General features: G+C 49.1%; 1 protein-coding gene across 2 annotated transcripts in view; it reads left to right on the plus strand.

Moving 5' to 3' along the window:
* The window catches only part of ZC3H3 (zinc finger CCCH-type containing 3), a 203,565-nt gene that overhangs the window by 131,120 nt on the left and 54,947 nt on the right, over positions 1-17,498 (plus strand). For both annotated transcript variants that reach the window (XM_060681781.2, XM_087891407.1), the window contains exon 5: positions 8,224-8,420. In XM_060681781.2, the coding sequence (XP_060537764.2) occupies positions 8,224-8,420 (197 nt within the window). The remainder of the gene's footprint in view (positions 1-8,223; positions 8,421-17,498) is intronic.

Below are 17,498 nucleotides of genomic sequence, written 5' to 3' on the forward strand. Positions count from 1 at the left end.
AGGTAGTCCTCGACTTACAACAGTTCACTTAGTGACTATTCAAAGTTACAACATCACTGAGAAAAGTGACTAATGCCTATTTTTCACACTTACGACCGTTGCAGCACGTGTTCACAGTTCACCTGCCTGGCAACTGACTCATATTTATGACGGTCACACTGTCTCAGGGTCACGTGATCCCCTTTTGCGACCATGTGACAAGGAGAGGCAGTGGGGCAGTGCGGACTCACTTCGCAGCGGGGTCCCTAGCTTACCAACTGCAGTGATTCACTTAACAACAGTGGCAGGAAAGGTCGTAAAACGGGTCAAAACTCACTGAACAAAAGTCTCGCTTAGCAACAGAAATTTTGGGCCGAATTGTGGTCGTAAGTCGAGGACTGCCTGTATGTATGGTTGTGTGCAGGTGCATAGATAAATAGATAGAGATGTGTGTGTGTGGTTGTGAGCCCGGTGCCAGGGAATCGTCTTGTGAATCCGGTTGCTCCGCTCCATCCGCCCGGGAGGAGAGGACAGGGCTGGGTCAGTCGTTGACCCCGGGCCTTTCCCGTCCCTCGGAAATGAAGAGGCTGCAGAAGTAATGGAGTCGTCAGGCAACACGTCATGGGACATTAAAGGTGATTTTCTCTTTCGCCGCGTTTTATTTGTTTGTTTTTTTGCTGCTCCGGCCATTAAATGCCTCTCTGCACTTTGGCCATTATTGACCAATAAGTGAGCCTGTAAGCAGGTTTAGCCTCCGGAGGGGAGCTCTGCTCTGCCAGTGGCTGGCCTTGTTGGAAATGGGGGGGAGAGGAATGGGGAGGGGGGGGAAGCCAGCAGGATGTAGCCAGGCCCAGGCTCCCTTCACTAGGACAGGGGGGGGGGGGACAGCTCTGTAGGAGGCAAACTTCCTTCCTCCCTCCCTCCCTCCTTTCTCTCACCCCATCCCTCCCTCCCTTCTATCATTCCTCCCTCCCTCCCTCTGACCTGTGTCCTTCCTTCCATCCATCCATCCATCCATCCATCCATCCATCCATCCATCCATCCCCTTCCTCCCTCCCTCCCTCTTTCTTACTTTTTTAAGATGTCAGGTGGAGTTGGCACCTACTGTCATGGGGGTCTCTGCTCTGAAACAACGTTGTTGCTGGACTTGAAGGACCGGAGATCATCCCTTGGTGATGGCTTAGCTGGGTACTCCATCTGTGCCCCTGCGCCCCCTACCCCCCCCCCCCCCGTCTCCTCCCTGGCTTCTGGGCCTCCTGTTCATACCTTTTTCTCTGGGAACGTTCAGAAATCCTCCCATCTCCCAAAGGATATCTCTTCTCTCTCCCCCCCTCCCCCCCATTTCTACTGTTAGTGATTTCTCACCGCAAAGAGGGAATCTTCAAGTAAGTTGTTGAAACACGGGAGCCTTTTCAAAAAAACGTTCCTTCTAGTGTTGCATGTTGTGGCATGCCAGCCGAAAAACGGAGAACTTTTTTGATAGTTTAGTGAATCACAGGAGGTCATGTGCTTTTTTTTTTTTTTCTTAACATCCGTTGCTCATAAGCAAATTAACAGGAGGTTTCCCGATCCCAGCTCTTTGGCATAAGAGGAAGAGATAAAACTGTCTGCCACAATATCAATTGGCCGCAAAATCTGCACCAGCCATAGCCTGGGTCTTGTGGCTTAGAGTTGCAAACTCCTGAAAAAAGGGGAACCTCAGTGTTTGACCGCTAGAAGACGGGAGGACTTCAACTCCCAGAATTCCCCATCAAGATTCCCCAGATTGAGAAACGCTAGATTAAGTTGCAGCGGGGGGGGGGGGGCGGCAGGGGAGGGAAGGGGGGGATCCCAGCGTGACACTCGGTGGGGAGCAACCGACAGGCGGTTGGTTATAAGAGCCCCGTTGGAAACCACCGGCGGCTCTGCTCATTGCGCAGGAACGAGGCCGGTCTGTTTCCGAGGCTTTGGAGGGAAAGATGCATTAGCCGAATGGCTGCCCAGAGACAGCTTTGTGCTGAAGTGCAGGATTGTTCCGGAGGTGAGTGCTGAGTCGGCTGCACATGTTCAGGGGCGTCCCGGGGAATTTGCCGAGATGGAGATTCTGCTGAAGGGGAACTCTGGAGTCCCTGAACAGAGCCTGGTTCTCTCTCCTTCGGAAAGGGGGCTGCGGTTAACCTGGGGTATTTGGGGGGGGGGCTGCAGTGGTGCATGCCTCCCCTCCGCCTGAGCTGAGCATCTTTCCTGGAAAGGAGCCAAGTCCTTCCCTTGTCTCCAGGCTTCCAAGGTGTTTATTCACACACCCCAAAGAGCTCCTCATCCTCCGAACCGGCATCTGGAGGGGGGTCTGGGGATGGGTCCATGACAATCAGGCCTGCTAGGATCGGACCCGTATCCTGGACCTCCGTGAGCCTCCAGTTCACGTGACACCAACAAAAGCTTGTTGAATCCACAGCAGTGCCTTGCTGAGGAGGGCACTTTGCATTAGTTGAGGTTTTCAGAAACTGGGGAGAAAAACTGCATTCCAACACTGATGATGTTCCCTAGTTGGGTCATGAAAGGTCTTCAGGAAAACCACCAAGCTCAGAGAGCACCGAGGACCCCACAGTCCTCTTCCTCCTCCTTTTCCTCCACCTTCCCTTTCTCCTCCTCTGCTTCTCCTCCATCTACAAAAGCCCTCCCTGCTAAGACTGATGATGTTACCTAGTTGGGTGATGAAACGTCTGCAGGAAAAGACCTAATCTCTGAGAGCACCAAGGACCTCACAGCCACCTCCTCCTCCTCCTCCTCCTCCTCCATCTTTGTCCTTCCTCCTCTTGCTCCTCCTCCTCCTCCTCCTTTTCCTCTTCCCTACCACTTCTTTTCCTCCTCCTCCATCTCCTCCTCGTCCTGCTCCACCTCCTGCACTCACTCCTCTGTCTCTCCTTTGCAAACCCCATTCCCTTCCAGCACTGATGATGTTCCCTAGTTGGGTCATGAAAGGTCTTTCACCAAGCTCAGAGAGCACCAAGGTGCCCTCCTTTCAACCCTGAGCTTCACAGATTCTTCTTAACCAGGGTTGGTTGTTTGCTTCTTGGACATATTGGCAGATGTTGGAAAAGTTGGCAGGGGGTGGGGGGGGAGAGAGGCTTTCCCAGATCTCGAGTTTGAAGAGTCCCGGGGGCTTGGCGGAAAAAAAAGGGGGGGCACCAGCTGGAATTCCCATTACCTGCCCAGGTGAATGCTTTGGACTGGGGGCCTGCCCCTTTCCATCGCTGGACAGCCGACAGTGACAGCGGTTTATATTTTTAAATACCCTGACGGATGGCTTTCCTCCATTTCCCCTGGCCCCGTTTTTTCCTCTCTCTTCTCTCCCACTTAAAAATAATTTAAAATTTGCTTTCCGTCCCCTCTTTGGGGCCGAGGCAGAGGCAACCCCTCAACCTTCGGTACTCAAGGTTACGGCGATAAATTCTCGGGCATTGTCACTTCTATTCGGAGTAAATTGGCTGGCCCGCTTTCGGGCTGAAGGGAAGATAATTTGCTGTAGTATTTCAAATGGATTAGAAATGGATTTGAAGGGAGAGTTCATGCCTCCCATTACAAAGGCTAGAAAGACAGCGACGGGGAAAGGCTCTGTTCACTCGCCGGCCTTCATTATCCACGCTTAATACCTTTCCTATTTGCCAGCATTAATGAAATTTCCTGTCGGAGGAAGGCCCGCCGGACGGACGGATGGGAGAAGTCTGGCGATGGGGAAGGGGTTGCGGGGGGGGGGGGGCTGGGGCGCTAGAAAAGGAATTACAAGCCCCTCGCGCTGAGGGCAGGCGTATTCTTCAGGGCCTCGGCTGGCAATTATCCCATTAATTTTATCCTCCTTTTCTCAAAGCAGTTCATTTCCAGAAGTCTTCCCTTCCATTAGGGGAACAATTGGGACCGAGTGCGGTGACACCGTGGCGGACGGGAAGTCGGCAGCTGTGGTTGGAAGGCAGCCCCCCCTCTTCCCCTCCGCCTGCTCTTTCCCGGGGTGGAAGTTTGGGGCAGGTGGGCTCTGCGGCTCAGGAGCGGGCAATTTATATTTTATTTTATTTTACTTTATTATTTTATTTTATTTTTAATTTATTTAATTTATTTAATTTAATTTAATTTTTTATTTTATTTTATTCTTTGCTTTCCTTTTCCTTTTATTTTAGTTTTATCCTTTCCTTTTCCTTTCCTTTCCTTTTTTTTATTATTTTATTATTATTTTTATGTATTATTTTCAATTTTTAAAACTGCCCACCTGGCTCACAGAGAGACTATAGGTGATGTGCAAGTAAAAAAAAAAAACACATAAAAACAGTGCAGGTAGTCCTCGACTTACAAGTACAATTGAGACCCAACTTTTTGTTGCAAAGTGAGACAGTTGTGAAGTGAGTTTTGCCCCATTTTACAACCTTCCTTGCCACAATTGTTAAGTGAATCACTGCAGTTGTTAAGTTAGCAACACATTTGTTAAGTGAATGTGGCTTCCCCATTGACTTTGCTTGTCACAACAGGGGATCTGTCTGTCTGTCTGTCTGTCTGTCTGTCTGTCTGTCTGTCTGTCTGTCTGTCTATCTATCTATCTATCTATCTATCTATCTATCTATCTATCTATCTATCTAGTTTAGAGACTGCCCATCTCACTCACAGTGTGAGTCTAGGTGGTGGATGTACAATTAAAAACCTATAAATATAACGTTTCAATAGGAAAAAAGATGAGCTGTTTTTTCCTTTTCACCCCTCATGGGGCATCTAAGTGGTGCATGCATGTATGTATGTATGTATGTATGTATGTATGTATGTATGTATGTATGTACTGTGTGTGTGTGTGTATCGGCTGTCTCCAGACAGGTTGTTTTGACCTGAAGGTTGGTGCAGAAACCTGGAATTCCCCCAAGGAATCCAATTGTTTTTAAGTTATCAAGGATCTTGGCAGGAATGAAAAAAAAAGCTCCAATGTGCACGTGTGTGCGTGCCAGGAAGCTGAGCTTCCAGTTTCCGGTGCGTCCAGGTGCACTGGCCAGCTGGTCTTCGCGGGTGCATGCATGCCAGGGAGCTGCTCTTCTGGTTTCCGCCGCTTCCCCACCCGAGCGCGCTCCCATTTTGGCACTCGGTGCTGAAAAGGTTCTCCAACACTGTTCTAGAGCAGCGTTCTCCGACCTCAGCAACCTTAAGCCCCGTGGACTTCGACTCCCCGAACACCTGTGTCTGTAACACATCCTCAAGGTCAGGGAACCAGCGGTGCCACAAATAATCCAAGCTCTTCGTTCTTCTCTGAATCTCTTGCCTACCCTATTTTATAGAGTTGTTCGAATGAAGATGAAAAGTACCAGGTAGTCCTCAGCTTACGACCACAATGGAGCCCAAAATTTCTGTTGCTGAGGGAGACTGTTGTTCAGTGAATTTCATCTCATTTTACAGCCTTCCCTTTCACGGTTGCTATTGTTAAATAACAGAAATGTTGGGCTCAATTGTTCGTACTTGACGCTGGGTTTTTTGATGGGTGGGAATATGGGGTAGGTGGGTCAGCGTCTCTCCACAGTCTCTTAAATAACAATAAAGAAGAATATTTGTAGCTCAGGATTGAAGTGAGGCATCCTTGGTGGTCTCTGAGCTGGGTGGTTTTCTTGCAGACGTTTCATTGCCCTACTAGGTATCATTTATTATTTATTTATTTATTTAAATTTAATTTGTATACCGCCCTTCTCCCAAAGGGACTCAGGGCGGTGAACAGCCAAAATTAAAATACATACAATACAAAAGTTAAGATAATTAAAAGAAATTAAATCAATCGACCTCCCAATTTAAAACCCCAAGTCTATAAAATTTAAAAATCCCATTAAAAACCATTTAGGCTAGGGTGGCTTGCTGGAATAAATAAGTCTTCAGGGCTTTACGGAAAGTACGGAGGTCCGGGATCAGCCGTATTCCAGGAGGCAGCTCATTCCACAGGGCGGGTGCCCCCACAGAGAAGGCCCTCCCCCTGGGGGCCGCCAGCCGACATTGCTTGACCGACGGCACCCTGAGGAGGCCCTCTCTGTGAGAGCGTATTGGCCGGTGGGAGGTTATCGGTAGCAGCAGGCGGTCTCGTAAGTACCCTGGCCCTAAGCCATGGAGTGCTTTAAAGATGAGAACCAACACCTTAAAGCGCACCCAGAAGACCACCAGGAGCCAGTGCAGCTCGCGCAGGAGAGGTGTTACGTGGGATCATCATCAGTGCTAGAAGGTTTGTGGAGAAGGGGAGGGGAGGGGGAGGACTGTGGGGTCCTTGGTGCTCTCTGAGCTGGGTAGTTTTCTTGCAGACGTTTCATTACCCTACTAGCAGGGGTGGGTTCTACTTACTTTTACTACCGATTTGCAACGGGGCTGCGCGCACGCTCATTTTCATGACGTCAGGGTCAGTGGGCGGAGCCTCCCGCCGGTTTTACTACCGGTTCTATAGAACCGGTGCGAACCGGGGGCAACCCACCACTGCCTACTAGGTAACATCATCCGTGCTAGAAGGGAGTGGGGTTTGCAGAGGGGAGGAGAAAGGGAGGAAGATGAAAAAGAGACAGGGAGAAGGAGGAGGGGGAGGATTGTAGGGTCCTTGCTGCTCTCTAAGATGGGTGGTTTCATTACCCTACTAGGTAAGGTTAATCAGTGCTAGTCTCTTAAATCATCAAAAATTCTGATCTTTGCAATTTGACCCATTTTTTAAAAAACTCCTGAAGGCTCTCATTATGAAATCCAACAATAACATGCGTGTTTTGCCTCGTTGGCTCTCCATGAGGAAGGTCTGAAGCTCCTTCTCAGAACTTCTGGGGTGGGACTTCCCTCTACACCGCCACCTCACCCTCATAAGGCAGCATTTGACCTGGTTGGTGGGCCTGGTCTCCAAGATCCCCAAGTTGCCCGAGCAGGTGGTCAACTCTACTGGTTGAGCTGCTCAACTCACTTCATGCCTTGCTGGGTTTCCTCTTTAGAGCTCAGCCCTTCCAGCTCTGGCTTTTTGTGGGTCCCGGAAGTACCGAGAGGACCCTTCCCCAACGGTTATCCTCCTCCTCTTTTAACGACCCCATAATCCCTTGCGGGGTGGAGTCTGGGCAACTGAATGGAGCTAGCCAAGTGTTTACTGGCCGGATGCCCCTTCCTGTTGAGTTTTGTTCAGCTGATATATTCTCATTGTGCCCAGAGAGAGAAATATCTGCCTCTACCTAGGATCGAACTCATAGCCTCCTGATTGTGAGGCAAGAGCTCCACCTCTAGGCCACCGCACTCCTCCCCACCATTAGGGAAAGGTAAAGGTTCCCCTCGCACATATGTGCTAGTCGTTCCCGACTCTAGGAGGCGGTGCTCATCTCCGTTTCAAAGCCGAAGAGCCAGCGCTGTCCGAAGATGTCTCCGTGGTCATGTGGTTGGCATGACTCAACGCCAAAGGCTCACGGAACACTGTTACCTTCCCACCAAAGGTGGTCCCTATTTTTCTACTTGCATTTTTTACAGGCTTTCGAACTGCTAGGTTGGCAGAAGCTGGGACAAGTCACGGGAGCTCACTCCGGTTACGCGGCGCTAGGGATTCGAACCGCTGAACTGCCGACCTTTCGATCGACAAGCTCAGCGTCTTAGCCACCGCGTCCCTCCACCATTAGGGAGCCTTGAATTCCTTTTTCATGCATCCCCCACCTCCTCCTAGAGTTTAGACCCCTGTTGAGATTAAGGGCAGCTGGAGCTGACCGCCTCTCCGGCCCTCGCAATCTATTCACACAGACCCAGGAAATTAAACGCCGGCTGGTTGACTTTTGAGACTTTCATGCTACAGCGGTTCACTCAGATTGATCCTCAGACGGGAATTTAAAAAAAAACAAACACAAAGGTCGTGTCATCAAAACATGAGAAATAGATCCGCTAATTAGTTAAAATGGCTGGTTCTTAATGTTGACCCAGAGAGCCGGCTTTGGAATATCCTGAAGGGCTCAGGAAGCAAAAGGTTTGAGAGACGTCGGTTTAGGATCCGAGCCGCCATCCTCGACCTGCCTAACCACAGAAGCGCAAGGGAGGTCATAGCTCGCTCTTCCTCCGGTGTAAACCCCCCTTGTGAGCCTTTACCGGCTCAGTGCCTTGCGTGGAATTCCTTTGCAGGTAGTCCTCTACTTACAACAGTTCGCTTAGCGACCATTCGAAGTCACAGTGGTACCGAAAAAAAGTGACTTCAGACAGTTTTCCCGCACTTATGACCGTTCTCAGCTTTTTTAAATTCAGCGTCTGGTTTTCTCTTCTCAGGTCTCTCGCGTCCAATTCCACCCGCCAATCTTCACCAGGGAACAAGTCTCAGGCGGGGCAGCAGCACCGATGGAGAAACAAAGGACTGCGTTGTATCGGAGGAGTCATGTACCGGGTGTCGGCTAACAAGCTTTCCAAAACGTCCAGCTCTCCCGGCAGGAGCGTAGAAGCAGCAACCAGGAGCCATGCCAGAGGAGGTGAGCGTCAGTCCCTGGCTGCGTCCACAAGGAATGCACAGCTATCCCCCCCCTCCCCCCCCAGTCACTTTGCCTAAGAGACGGTTGATATTCCGTTCTCCCTTGCTCCAAAGTTCAAAATCCATGAGTGCTCTCTCATTGGCTGTTTTCTTTCAGACGTTTCATTACCCAGTGAGGGAACATTATCAGTTATTTCCTTCTGTCCTTCCTTTCCCCTCCCTTCCCACGTCCCCCTTCCCTTCCCCTCCCTCCCTCCCCTCTCTTCCTTCTTCCTTTCCTTCCCCTCCCTTCCCTTCCCCTTCCCCCTTCCCTTCCCCTCCCTCCCTTTCTTCTCCTTCCCTTCCCTCCCTTCCTCCTTCCCTTCCCTTCCCCTCCCTCCCTCTCTACTTTCTTCCTTCCCTTCCCCCTCCCCCTTCCCCTCCCTCCCTCCCTCTCTTCCTTCTTCCTTCCCTTCCCCTCCCCTCCCTTCCCCTCCCTCCCTTTCTTCTCCTTCCCTTCCCTCCCTTCCTCCTTCCCTTCCCTTCCCTCCCTCTCTTCTTTCTTCCTTCCCTTCCCCCTCCCCCTTCCCTTCCCCTCCCTCCCTCCCTCTCTTCCTTCTTCCTTCCCTGCCCCACCCTCCCTTTCTTCTCCTTCCCTTCCCTCCCTTCCTCCTTCCCTTCCCCTCCCTCCCTCTCTTCTTTCTTCCTTCCCTTCCCCTCCCTTCCCCCTTCCCTTCCTCTCCCCCCTCCCCCCTCCCCCCTCCCTCTCTTCCTTCCCTTCCCCCTCCCCCTTCCCCTCCCTCCCTCTCTTCCTTCCTTCCTTCTTCCTTCCCAGCCCCACTCTCCCTTCCTTCTCCTTCCCTTCCCTCCCCTTCCTTCCCCCTTCCCCTCCCTCCCTCTCTTCCTTCCTTCCTTCTTCCTTCCCAGCCCCACCCTCCCTTCCTTCTCCTTCCCTCTCTCCCTCCCTCCCTTCCTGTGTGGTCCTTGGTAAGAGGGACCAAGGTGGTTTTCTTGTAGTTGTTTCATGTAATTGTTTCATGATTTATCCAGGTAATATCATTAGTGCTAGAAGGAAGGAGAATTTGGGGAGGGGAGGAGGAGGAAGAGGAAGTGGGCTAGAAATGAATGAATAAACATCAACTTGTTTGCAAGCTAAATTGAATGTCTGTTGCCAAAATGAAAGGGCTGGTCATGTTTAGTTAACTCGTTACCAACTATTTTGGCCAATTTTTGAATTTTAACAGAACAGTTCTTAGGTAGGAAATAATTAAAATCACGGCTTTGTTTGTTGTTTCTGTTTAGTGATCTAATCTCTATAATTATATCTTGAACAATTGAACAGTCCCTCTCTTTAAACGATCGCCTGTTTGAGCATCAGGTTGAGAATCCGAGATGATAAAGAATTGATTTTTGTGGGGTTCGGATGCCACAACTCTCGTTTCCACCCAGAAATCCCCCTGAAATAGGGGAACTGGCCCATTGCATCTGCAGCAATCCAGATAAGGCTCCTAAATATATGTTAAATTAGTTTAGATTTTCATCACCGGCATAATGAGGTGCATTAATACAAACGATATGGATTGCCACAAATGGCAGACTTTCAGGGACTCGAAGCCCGCTCCCCCTCCTTCGTCCCTTCCCTGTTCCTTCCTCGGTGTGTCCCATGCTTGTTCCGAAATCTGTTCCTGAGCGATCTCTGCGGGCGATCCCTTGCTCCATTTCACCAGGCAGTGGGGCACTCAGACCATTTCCAGTCATTAGCGCAGGGAGGAAGTTCTCCGGGCGTGCTTGACCCCTGCAAGTCTATGGCCAGTGCTGAGATAAGCAGGAGGGGACGAGATGAAGAATTGCTCCCAGCTTCTGTCCTCGGAGGATTTTTCTTGGCCTGAAAATTGTAAAGGTTGTTCCTGCTGGGGGAAAGCAATTTTATGGGGTAATCAGTTACAGATGCTTGAACACTTTCCCATATCTGGAATGGAATAAAACAGAACAGAACAGAATACCAGAGTTGAAGTCTTCTAGTCCAGGGGTCTCCAACCTTGGCAACTTTAAGCCTGGTGGACTTCAACTCCACCAGCTTTGCTGGCTGGGGAATTCTGAGATTTGAAGTCCACCAGGCTTAAAGTTGCCAAGGTTGGAGACCCCTGTTCCACTCCAACCCCATGCTCAAGCAGCAGACCCTGTACTATTCGGGACAAATGGCCGTCCCATCTCTTCTTTAAAGCCTCCAGTGATGGAGCATCCACAAGTTCTGAAGACAAGTCATTCCACTGATTAATTGCCCTCACTGTCAGGAATTTCTCCTTAATTCTAGATTGGATTTCTCTTCCATGAGCTTCCACCCATTGCTTCCTGTCCTTCCTTCCAGGGCTTTGGAGCATAGGTTAAAGCCCTCTTTTTCATGGCAGCCCCTCCAGTATTCGAAGACTGCTGTCATGTCTCCCCTAGACCTTCTCTTCACTAGACTAGCCATTCCCAGTTCCTGCAACTGTTCTTTGTATATTTTTGCCTCCAGACCCCTAATCATCTTTGTTGTTCTTCTCTGCACTCTTTCCTAGATTCTCAATATCTTTTTTGTATTTTGACCAAAACCTTTCCAGGATTCCAGTAAAATGTCAAAATAAATCAGACTTCTCCCGTTCATTCTGTTGTGAGGTCTGCAGATTCCCCCAAGATTCATCTTTCAGTGCATCTGAGACCATGAGGTCTCAGTCGTCTTCTTCTTCTTCTTCTTCTTCTTCTTCTTCTTCTTCTTCTTCTTCTTCTTCTTCTTCTTCTTCTTCTTCTTCTTCTTCTTCTTCTTCTTCTTCTTCCTCTTCCTCTTCCTCTTCCTCTTCCTCTTCCTCTTCCTCTTCTTCTTCTTCCTCTTCCTCTTCCTCTTCCTCTTCCTCTTCCTCTTCCTCTTCCTCTTCCTCCTCTTCTTCCTCTTCCTCTTCCTCTTCCTCTTCCTCCTCCTCCTCCTCCTGGAGAAGTGGCTTCTGGAGAACCTTCCAGAACTGTAAACTGCTCAGAGTCACAAGGTATCCAAATCGATCTCCAACCCCGATGAAAACAGTTAATCAAGCTTTCTGGAAAAGAATGTGGCAAGATTCCACAAGAGAGTTAAAACCAACGCTAAGGAGGGAAACTCTGCAGGTTGGAACTCTGGCTCCAACTGAGACGTTCCCTTTCAACATCTGAGGTCTCTGAAAAAATATCGATCTCAGTAGCACAGCTTGGCTTGTAGTTTTCCTGAAATGGAATTTTATTCTGGTGGTAAAATGGGGCAAAACTTGCTTAACAACTGTCTTGCTTAGCAACATAAATTTTGGTTGTAAGTCAAGGGCTACCTGTATATAAAGTTTTTGCAAGGTTTTTATTGCACAAACCCAGGAACTGGCAATGCCTGACAAACTGGGAATAAATAAGGAAGAAAAAAGATCGTCCCATGGCTGGCACAGAGCCAGCACAGAGCCAGCATAAATTAGACCAGGGTTTGCAAACCTTGGCAACTTTAAGCTGGGTGGACTTCAACTCCCAGAATTCCCCAGCCAACTTTGCTTGCAGATTCCTTTAAATGGAATTTTGTTTTCCAGCAATGACAGTAATTCTTCAAAGTTATAAATTGGTAAAGTTTGGTAGGCAGGGCAGGATTTGGGATACTGTAAACCAGGCGTCTCCAAACTTGGCAACTTTAAACTGGGTGGATTTCAACTCCTAGAATTCCCCAGCCAGCATGTTCCGACGTTGAATATTGGAAATCATAATCACACAATTGTTGTTTCTATCGACATTGTAATTGCGAACAAGACCACATTCTTGTGACTGCGGGGACGTTGCAACAGCCGGAACTAGGAGGATTCGGCATAAGTACCATTTGTTCAGCACCATTGTAACTTTGAACGGTCACTGATGGAATGGTCATAACCCGAGAACTATCTAGAGTGCAAGCAGGATCCACAGGGCTGGTTTTCCGCAAGTTAAGGCACAGGTCCCATTTGTAGTAACAACTCAAGATGAAATATGCATTCAGCCATCGGTCCTGGAGTAACAGTCGGAAAAACACTAAGGAATTATACAGATGAAGTCAGAGACACTGACACAAACGTGTAGTTTTTATATAAATAAATACACTTCACGTGTCTGTGCTCTATACGCTGTTCGATTTACCTCACGGTGCTCCTGACTATCTTGCCTGTACTTGCAGCAGGTGAGATAGGCAGGAGTACCATGAGGTAAATCTAACAGCAAAGAGAGCGCACACACACCCACAGAAGAAAAAGGCGGGAAAAAAGGGAAACGCCCCCTCCACACCCAGCAACCAATCATAGCGCAGATTGCCTCATGCATGAGTCTACAGCTCAACTTCAGCTGTGTGTTCTGGCCCATTGTTGTCTACTGTTCCAGTTACTACATTTTAATATCCTAATGGAAGAGATGCTAACTTTTGGGCGACCCGTTGATTTATTTTCCAACATTTGGGAATAATTCTAGATCTTTCTACAGCCCAGGAGTAGATGGTTCTTGTGATGGACTGCTGGTTAGACCAGAGGTGTCCACACTTGGAAACTTTAAGACTTGTGGACTTCAACTCCCAGAATTCCCCAGCCAGCATGTGCTGGCTGGGGAATTCTGGGAGTTGAAGTCCGCAAAGTCTTAAAGTTTCCAAGTGTGGAGACCCCCTGGGTTAGATTAAGATTACGGAAAAAGGATCCGGGAAAGCTGAAGTATCCCCAAACAATTCACTCTGGACTGGGTTACAAGTCCTTGAAAAGCATTGGGTTGGACCGTCTTTCGCGATTCTGTCCCAAATCCCATTCAAATCCCATCTCAAATTCTCATCAGCTCCATCTCCTGGTCGAGATCTCCAGTTCTGTTCTGTTTTTTTAAGAAAGAAAATTTTTTTTAAAAAATCTGCCAGCTCAACTTTCATCCTTTAGTTCAGCCTTTCTCCTGCCACCTGCCCGAGTGGGTCTTCTTAATGCTCCGATGGGACAAATTATCTGGAAAAAAAAAAAGGGGGGGGGGAAAGGAATCATTGCATCGGTTTCACGCTCCCGCTCTTCCTCCTTTTGCCAGGATCTGCACACGTTTTCATTTTCTATCTGCAGCTCCCAGCGAGATAATCCGCGGTTTAAGCTAAATCTCCACCCTTTTCACCTCGGAGATGAGGCGCCGCCGTAAGCATTTCCTGTCCCTTCTTCTTCTCTCTCTTGCCCCCCCCCAATATCCCCCCTCCTTCCCTGCCTCTTATTATGGGAAGGGGCTGCAAGAGGCAAAGGAGGCAGCTGGGGACCATTTACCCGCAATCCACTTTGCGCCCCTGATTGGCAACCGAGACGTCTTACAAACTCATTCCTTGCTCTATTGTTCTGTTTTGCTTCTAGTTTGCCTGTGTACTTTATTATTTTTAATTCTCCCATATTAAAACGTTTCGGTCGGTGCTCTTTCCGATTTTATTTTTAGCTGAAAGCGTTACGTTTTCCACTTTTTGTTTTGTTCCGCCCCCCTCCGGAATGGGGTCAACAGGCATCATTACTGTTGGCTTGTCGTTTTTGGAAAGCGGGTCCCATCTGGGGGCTTTCCTTCCCCCTGCTCTGTGTAGCGGAGGAAGGGGCTGCCGGGTGGGAGAAGCATTGCCAATTGGATCACAGCGTAACCGAGAGGACCCAGGTGCAGCACGGCCTCCTCGCTCCTGGGATTCTGCTCAGCTCAGCTCTCCAGCCAGCCAGGCTTTCCCCCTTGGAGCTTTGCGGCACTCAGAATACCCGTGATTTACCCCCCCCCCTTTTTAAGTTGGGTTTTCAAAAAGGTAAGAGAATCCTGGAGCTGGAAGGGACCTTGGAGGTCCTCTAGACCAACCCCCTACTCAAGGCAGGAGTCCTTATACCAACCTGGACAAATGGTTGTCCCATCTTTTCCTGAAAACAGAGAGGGAGGGGAGAAAGGGGGGGGAGAGAGAGAGAGAGAGAGAAAGAAAAAGAGAAAGGAAGGAAAGTAAAGAAGGAAGGAAGGAAGGAAAGGAAGAGAGAAAGAGAAAGAGAAAGAGAAAGAAAGAACATGCAATTATACGTCTGGCAGGGAGATCTTTTGATAAGTTTCCTCTGAATTCTTTCTTCAACTGTTTGTTGTGTTTTTTTGCCTGCATCTTCCATCAAGGAGTGTGTGTGTGTGTGTGTGTGTGTGTGTGTGTGTGTGTGTGAGTGTGAGAGAGAGAGAGAGAGAGAGAGAGAGAGAGAGAGAGAGAGAGAGAGAGAGAGAGAATGCAGTCAAAGTGGTATTACTCAAGCTACATGGTTGACACTTTAACTCTTTTGACAATAACACAATAACAAAGGTAGAGGGGTCCTTGGATATCTTCTAGTCCAATCCGTTGCTCTAGGAAATTGAACAAATGGCTGTCCAATTTCCTCTTCAAAGCCTCCAGCGTTGGAGCCCCCCCAACTTCTGGAGGCAACTTCTGTTCCACCGATTAATTGTTCTCATCGTCAGGAAGTTTCTCCTTAGTTCCAGGTTGCTTCTCTCCTTGATTAGTTTCCATCCATTGCTTCTTGTCTTGTCTTCAGGTGCTTTGGAGAATTGGCCAACCTTCTCTGTGGCAGCCCCTCAAATATTAGAACACATCCTTGTAAAGGATGAAAGTCAGGTCTTTCCACTCTTCTTAATTTGGGAAAATCTGCTTTGTAAGTGGCTCTTAGTAGAGACAATGTTCACTCAGCTCTGCTCTTGAACATCTGGATTTTATTCCGCTGTCTCTGGCATTCTCACCTGGGACTGTCTGGGTGCCAATGGGGCAGCATCAAACTGCAGTTTCCAGTTCGCTTCTCCAAAACATCCAAACCATAACCTTCATGCAGGGACCTCTTTCCTCCACCCACTTATTCCAAATTTGGACAGAACCCACCTAGAAGAAAGAAAGAATTAAAACAAATTTCAGCAAAGCGATAGAATCGCAGGGATGGAACGAACAATTTAATCAGTGGAACAACTTGCCTCCAGAAGTTGTGAAGGCTCCAACACTGGAAGTTTTTAAGAAGAGATTGGATAACCATTTGCGTGAAATGGTGTTCGGTTCCCTGCCTGAGCAGGGGGTTGGACTAGAAGACCTCCGAGGTCCCTTCCAACTCTGTTATTCTATTCTGCTATAAGAACAGCAAATGTGATTCAGCCCCAAATCTTAGATTTTTATAAACGCTGTGCAAGTAGAAACACGAACATCCCTGCCTGATGCCCGGAATATTTTTTAGGGAAGCTAAACTCTTCTTGAAATTCACACCCGGTTGCTATAGCCGATGTTGCCGGTTTCTGGAGGGGAGAAAGATAAGCATTTAGCCCCACCAGCACCTTCTTTTTAGCTGCCTGCACCGGCAGGGGATTGTGGTCCAGGTTGTTCCTCCGTCCAAACCTTTTGCAATATCGGCGGCCAATCACGAGGCTGCCAGAACTGATCAAGCAAGCCATTCATCTCTGCGAGGGGAAGGAAACGAGTTCCTTTCTCGGAGCTTGTCCGCCGTCGGCCTGCCGGTAGGAAGAGTGGCGGACGCGGACGGCTTCTGGGGAAAGGGAGGAGGCCGGGGTGGGGTCCCTGACACCGTCCCTCGAATTAAACAGGCGTCCCTGCAAAAAGCAGATTGGCCTCTCTGGCAGCAAGAAAAGAACCCGGTTCCAAAATTCAATCAGAGTTTTGTGTGCGCCGAGAAGAGCTCGGTCTTCCTTGAACGTGGCTTGATTGAAACGATTTCAGGGTAAAAACCTTCGGAACGGGTCCGCTGGTTAGACGAAGTCTTCGTCTCTCCGATGCCAGCAAAGGACTTCAAGCTCGAGCCGTTTTTTGGGGTGCTTGGGCTCTTCAATCCCCCTTGAAGTGGATTTTCTAATCAGAGACTGGATTTTCTTACGGGATCATTGGCAATTTGGACCCTCAGAATTTTGGAATAAAGCCCGTTGAGAACCTATAGTGTGCCAGGCTCTCCACCCCGAGGGAAGGCTTGCTAATATCGAAATGCAGGGAAAATACTGTAATACAATGTGTAATTCTGATCACTACGTATTTCTGATGCTTCAAAAGACACCAAAGGTGATTTTGACGGTAGAGGCTGATAGAATTAGCCACAGGGTGGAAAAAAAATGTCCCTTCACTTAACACCAGCATCCCATAATCCTAGACTCCAAGTTTAAAGGGTTTTAAACTTGGCAATTTTAAGAGAGGTGGACTTCAGCTCCCAATATTCCCCAGGACTGGCTGGGGAATTCCTGGGAGTTGAAATCCACAAGTCTCAAAGTTGCCAGGGTTGGAACCCCTGGCATAGGGCTTTGTGCTTGAGCGGGGGGTGGGGGGGTGGGGGTGGGGGTGGACTAGAAGACCTCCAAGGTCCCTTCCATCTCTGTTATTCTGGCTGCTTTGGAGGGCTGCCTGGGGACTTCTGGGAGTTGAAGTCTACAAGTCTGAAAGTTGCCAAGGTTGGGCACCCCTGGCATAGAGTCTCTTGCTTGAGCAGGGGGCTGGACTAGATGACCTCCAAGGTGCTTTCCAACTCTGTTATTCTGGCTTCGTTGGAGTTTTACCTCTTTCCCTGGCAAACCAGGTATGCTCAGAAGCTAATTCCTTTAGCATGCTGCTCTTTTTTTCCCCCCCGGCGCTGACTTCTGGCTTGGGCCCTGCCAATTTGCTCAAGCGTCTGCCTGCTCCGTTTATCCCTGGCTGAAAAAACCCACCGGTGCCAGGTTTGCTTGTAACCTTCCACCTTAATCTCTGCGTCGGAAGTCCTGATGTATGAAACGGCTCCTTATTTTCGGCAGCATCTCCCAAGGTGTCAAGGAGTCAGAAATGCATTAAGCCGCCCGCCACTCCCCAACTGGTGTGTGGGAGAGGGGGCACCCCAGATCTCCCTCCTTGCCTCACCCAGCTGCTACTCAACAAGGTTACGGCCACGATTGGGAAAACGGAGTGATTTAAATCAGGCGACTTCCTGCTTTCCAACTACAATCCCCTTTCAAGAGGGGGGGTGGAAACTTTGTCCTATTGAAATGGGGGCAGAAGGGAGAAGGAAAGGCTGGGGGTGGGGGGGCGTTGCAGGCGAGAGGCTTTTCAAATTGCTAACGGCGGTACCAGGGAAAACAG

This window comes from Pantherophis guttatus, chromosome 3 (genome assembly GCF_059756535.1).
Source record: "Pantherophis guttatus breed Tessera chromosome 3, ASM5975653v1, whole genome shotgun sequence".
NCBI classification, from domain to species: Eukaryota; Metazoa; Chordata; class Lepidosauria; order Squamata; family Colubridae; genus Pantherophis; species Pantherophis guttatus.